The sequence below is a fragment of the Bison bison genome, unplaced genomic scaffold (genome assembly GCF_000754665.1).
Source record: "Bison bison bison isolate TAMUID 2011002044 unplaced genomic scaffold, Bison_UMD1.0 scf7180017864325, whole genome shotgun sequence".
In the NCBI taxonomy this organism is placed as follows: domain Eukaryota; kingdom Metazoa; phylum Chordata; class Mammalia; order Artiodactyla; family Bovidae; genus Bison; species Bison bison.
In genome coordinates, this window is record NW_011494897.1 from 4,340,866 (window position 1) to 4,346,865 (window position 6,000).

The 6,000-nt window shown below is 35.9% G+C and overlaps 1 protein-coding gene across 2 annotated transcripts in view; it reads right to left on the reverse strand.

Annotated features, from left to right (window-relative positions):
- SPATA17 (spermatogenesis associated 17) overlaps positions 1-6,000 on the reverse strand; it is a 228,536-nt gene that overhangs the window by 193,131 nt on the left and 29,405 nt on the right. The window contains exons 2-3 of one of the 2 annotated variants that reach the window (XM_010853276.1): positions 2,831-2,920; positions 728-809 (exon numbers count right to left, since the gene is read on the reverse strand). In XM_010853276.1, the coding sequence (XP_010851578.1) occupies positions 728-809; positions 2,831-2,920 (172 nt within the window). The remainder of the gene's footprint in view (positions 1-727; positions 810-2,830; positions 2,921-6,000) is intronic. The other variant, XM_010853277.1, reaches the window with a different exon arrangement.

The following is a 6,000-nucleotide window of genomic DNA, read 5'->3' on the forward strand; positions in this document are numbered from 1 at the left end:
TAATAAATTAAGAACAAATTTAAACTATTATAGTAGAAAGCATAACAAATCAGAAAATTAGTGAAGTAGGAGAATGATTAGAAACCTCCTCATTTTATATTAAAAAAAATATTTTTCCTCATTTCTAAAATCTCTTAACTGAAGTATAAGTTGGCATGTTATCTCATACTTCTGCAAGTCTATTGGTGGATATAGATGACTGCGTTACGCTACGTTTATTAAGGTAAATCTTCAAAATCTCCCAAGAGTCAATCAAAGGGAATGATAAGTAGCACAGAGAGCAACTGCCTTACATTGTTCCTTTGTAGAATTAATTTGGGGCACTTTAACCAATGTTTACTAACTGTTTGGTGAGCCAGAGATTAGTCTAAATGTTGGTGGACTAAAAATGAACAAGCTACAATGCTTACTCTGAAAAATCTCACCATCTAGAAAGTGGAAAGAATCTTCAACAAATAAGTACATACAAATACATATGCTGTAAAGAGTACTTTAACAAAAATAAAATATCTGATATAGTTTGGGTACAAAGAAGTTAGCTATCAATTTTTCATGGAAAAATCAGGAAAGTTTTCTCAGAAGTCTCATTCTAAAAATTAAGCTGAATTTTGTTCTCATATACATATTATTAATAACTCTAAAACTACTATAAATGTGACTGATGTGAATAAGTTTCAATAAATTATATAATCCAAATGCTAACATATATAAATTTCATAATATTTACCTTCACAATTACTTGATATTGTTGTCTGCCTAAGTAACCTCTCCATCGTTTCTGAATAACTGTTGCTACTCTGTGTAAATACCTAGGTAGAAAATATGCTTATTAGTATGCTTTCATTGAAACAATGATATATTTTCAATTTCTGCCTAGAACATTCCTTTCCACATATTCAAGAAATCAAATTCAAAGCCAAGTTTATGCGTACTTTTAAAGACAGTATGGCGGAGAAGGCAATGGCAACCCACTCCAGTATTCTTGCCTGGAGAATCCCAGGGTCAGGGGAGCCTGGTGGGCTGCTGTCTATGGGGTCGCACAGAGTCAGACATGACTGAGCGACTTAGCAGCAGCAGCAGCAAAGACAGTATGTTCCCAAAAAAACTAAAAATATAACTACCATATGATCCAGCAATCCATTCCCGGGTATATATCTGAAGAAAACAATAACACTAATTTAAAAAGATACATGCACCCTAATATTCATAGCAGTATTATTTACAATTACCAAGATATGGAAGAAACCTATGTATTCATCAAAAGATGAATGGATAGCGAAGATACTATATATTATTACATACAAACACGCACACACTAGAATATTGCTCAGCTATAAAAAAGAATGAAATTTTGCCATTTTCAACAACATGGATGGAACTGGAGAGTATTATGCTTAGGGAAATTAGTAAGACAGAGAAAGCCAAATACTATATATTATCACTTATACGTAGAATCTAAAAAATAAAACAAGCTAGTGAAAATTAAAAATAAAAGCAAAAAAAGAATTTCAGACATAGAGAATGAACTAATCAGTGGGGAGAGGGAAGAGGGGGAAATAGACAGGGGTAGGGCATTAAGAGGTAATACTATGTACAAAATAAATAAGCTACAGAGATATACTACAGCTCAGGGAATATACCCAATGTTTTATGACTACGTGCTATGCTTAGTTGCTCAGTTGTGTACGACTCTTTGCGAACCCATGGACTGAAGCCCGCCAGGCTCCTTTGTCCACCGGGATTCTCCAAGCAAGAATACTGGAATGGGATGCCGTGCCCTCCTCCAGGGGATCTTCCCAACCCAGGGATCAAATGCAACTTTCCCGCATTACAGGTGGATTCTTTACCTTCTGAGCCAGCAGGATGGAATATAATCTATAAAAATTTTGCATCACTATGAAACTAATTGAGTAAATTACTTAAAAAAATAAATCAAAAGTAAATTAATAATAATAATACAATGAAAGACTATAGAACAGGTCACAGTGACATGTTGACAAATAAGCCAGGCAATATTGATATGAATCACTACAAGTACTTTGAAATAATTCTTGAAGTCAAGAAACACTTTCCTTTTTCATACTCATGTTACTCAGTCTATCCCCAGTAACGTCATTTTAGTCTGTTGAATTAAAAACTACTCTGCTGCCATGTTCCTATTTGGCAGAGTGGCCAAAAGAGAAACCTCATTTCCTGCTTTTATTTCCATGTCTGGCTCCTACTAGTTAATATAAGAAAGACTACAGTATAACCCCTAGCTCACCAGCTGACTTATAATGGGCTAGTCATATTCTTTCTCCATCTCATCGAGGGCAGTATTTTTCAGAATTGATGAGAAACTGAAGGAAATTTGAGCACTGAAGAAAAAGTGGAAACAGTTAAGATAGGGATCAGCTTTGGTCTCTGTCCTCAGAATGGTATCATTTTGGTACCATTTGTCTTTATTTACCAACATGTTGGAGAGGATTGGAATAGTTTCTGTTTTGCTTCATTTTGCTCTGTTTTTCTTTCTTACCAGTCAATAAATTCATTGCTATAAAAATAGGTTCAGCCATTTGTCACATCCTATGGAAGCTGCAGAAAATAATCTGATCAAGTATACTTATAACACTGAGAATTTTCCAGAGATATGGTCAATATCATTTAGTATTTTGATACATACGAAACAAGGAGCAAAAAGAGCTATGTCTTTAAAGGACATCATATAAGTTATTAACTTCATTACAAGTAAAAAAAAAAATTTGCAATGAGAACTACATGAATAAATTACATTTTCTAAGGAGTATATTTTTATGGTATATCTGAGGTTTCCATGGCAAAATCAATATACCTGATATATGCTCGAACTTGACATCCTCGAAACCAGCTCTGGATTTTAATTGCTGCATCATTCTCCTTTTTTCGAAATATATCCACAACACTAAAAACAAATTTTTTTAAAGCATTTCATTAGTAACTAATATAATTATAAAGCAAATCAACCTGTTAAACTTAATTTTTAATTTCTTCAAAAAGGATAATTATAATTCAAATATTATTTTAAATGAAATTAAAATGCTAAATTGGAGAAGGAAATGGCAACCCCCTCCAGTATTCTTGCCTGGAGAATCCCATGGACAGTGAAGCTTAGCGGCCTACAGTCCATGGAGTTGCAAAGAGTCGGACACGACTAAAGCTACTTAGTACAAAATGCTACATAAAGAAAATATTTCAGAAACAATGAGCTATGTTTAAAAAATTAGTCTTTCTCTGAGAGACCATGTGTTTTCAATAGCTTTACTTTTTTTATTTTTATAATCATCTATTTGCAACTAATTAATTTGCCAGTGGTGTTTATAAGGAAATTTAGAAAGCAATGTGCTATTTTGTCATTATTTTTAAACATAATTATTTGAATTTATTTTTTTAAATGCCACTACACATATCACACAAGATTAAAATCCTCACATATTTCACTCACTGCATCAGTTAAATGAATTGCCTCTAAGTAAAATGAATTCATCATTTTGCCTGTTCTGGATAGAGTTCTGAGAAGGTCTACTTCAATTAGGGAGCCAGGGGGCAGGGTCATAGGCCTCATAAAGAGACAAGAAATTCAGTCTTTAGATTTTACTGACTTACAAGGAAGAAAAAGTTTTACTCAAGACAGATCTCCATCTTAATTTTTTCAGTCATTACAATTCTCTCCCCATCCCCACACAAGGAAGAAAAGTTTTACTCAAGACAGATCTCCATCTTAATTTTTTCAGTCATTACAATTCTCTCCCCATCCCCATTTGATAAGGTCCTATTGCTTATGGAAATTACTATGAAACAGAGTAATTTCTCTCCTATAACATTGGCTGGCAAAAAATTAGCACTCTGTCTACTGAATAAATAAAGAATTGTTAGTCACTTACTTTTCACTTTTAAAAAAATTCTCTCAAAAAGTCTCTCAAGAATTCTCTCAAGATTATTTTTTCATTTTCATTGCTAGATTAAATATATAGATTTCACTGAAAATGAAAGCGTTAATTGCTCAGTCGTGTATGACTCTTTGCGACCCCATGGACTGTAGCTCACAAGGCTCCTCTGTCCATGGGATTCTACAGGCAAGAACAATGGAGTGGGTAGCCATTCCCTTCTCCAGGGGATCTTCCCAACCCAGGGATCCAACTTGGGTCTTCTGCATTGCAGTCAGATTCTTTACCATCTGAGCCACCAGAGAAGCCCAATAAATTCAGACAATTAGAACAAAAACAGAATGGAAAAAAAGAATACTTCAAACAATACTATGAAGTTGACTGAGAAAAAAAATGGCAATTAAACCATCAGGGACAAAGAGTTAAAGAAACAAGCAGAAGGATTATCTGTCTACTAGATAACAAGGAAATAGTTATCTAGAAAGCCTAATTGAAAAGAATTTACAAAAGCAGAGAAAGGAACAAAAATTATGCATCAAGTCAGTGACCCAGATGTTGAAAATAGTAGTGAAAAATTATACACATCAGTGTAAGGGTTACTAGAAGTAAAGCATAAACTGTAAAACCTACACAAGAGAATAGTCACTCTACCAGATCAAGAAAGGCACCGAGATAAGACTACTGTTGTTGTTGCTGCTGCTGTTGTTGTTTAGTCACTAAGTCGTGTCCTACTCTTTGTGACCCTCATGGACTGTAACCCTCCAGGCTCCTTGGTCCAAGGGATTTCCCAGGCAAGAATACTGGAATGGGTTGACATTTTCTTCTCCAGGGGATCTTCCCAACCCAAGGTTAGAACCTCCATCTCCTTGCAATAAGATTTACTGGACACAATTGTGTGGTGACACGCTAGACAATTAGGAGTAAAAGAAAAGAAAGTTTGACTCCAGAGACATAATGGATATAATTCCCTTTTTTTTTTGGCCACACAGTAAGTGGGATCCTAGTTCCCCAATCAGCAATCAAACCTGTGCCCTCTGCATTAGAAGCATGGAGTCTTAACCACTGAACCAACAGGGAAGTCCCAAAGAATGTCATTCCTAACACTCAACTTTTGTCTTCCCAGAGCTGCTTCCTCTAGGGGACTGCATGCCACCTGCCACATTGAATCTCTATGAAGAATGCCGCTTGCAAACTCCCTGACTATATTTTTCAGGGTATGGACATCCACCCCATTTTAGGATGACGGAGCTGCTGAGGACTCAACAGGAGCCTGCATGCTCTTAGAAACTTGAAGCCTGGGGTGATTATGGGTAAAAGACAGCCAGATGTCTGAACAACTCTGTTAAAAGAAATAAAGAGAATAATAATATCCTGTGCATGCTAAGTTGCTTCAGTTGTGTCCGACTCTTTGCGACTCTATGATCTACAGCTCTCCAGGCTCCTCTGTCTATGAGATTCTCCAGGCAAGAATACTGGAACAGGATGCCATGTCCTCCTCCAAAGGATCTTCCAGACCCAGGGATCGAACCTGCATCTTTTGTGTCTCCTACAATGGCAGGCGGGTTCTTTACCATTAGTGCCACCTGGGAAGTCCAATAATGTCTTAAATAAATTAATACTTCATGTGCCAGCACTATTCCAACGATTTTACATACCACTGAGTTAACTCATACATAATTCCTTTCAACACCTCAATGGAGTAAATAAGCATGCCTATTTGACAGAGGAAGATACTGAGGCACAGGTAAGTGTAGTGATATGCCCAAGGTCACATATTGGTTGGTGTCAGAGTCAAGTGTTGATTCTAGGTAACCTGGCTCTTGAGGCTGCATTCCTAACCATCACTGTCCCTAAAGGGGAAGAGGAATGATAAGAACAGGAGAAGGGAGGGAAGTAAAAAGGAATAAAAAGCAAGAAAGAAAAGGCAAGAGGCAAAAATGCATGTAAGCCTTTTCCAAATATAATATTGAAATTTTGTGGCATAAAATAGCACCAATCTCCTTAAAATTATAAAATAAACTAAAAGATGAAGATGTGGAAAAACACCAAAAAAACCCAAACATTTCTCACTATACTAACTACCATGAGAATGCAGTAC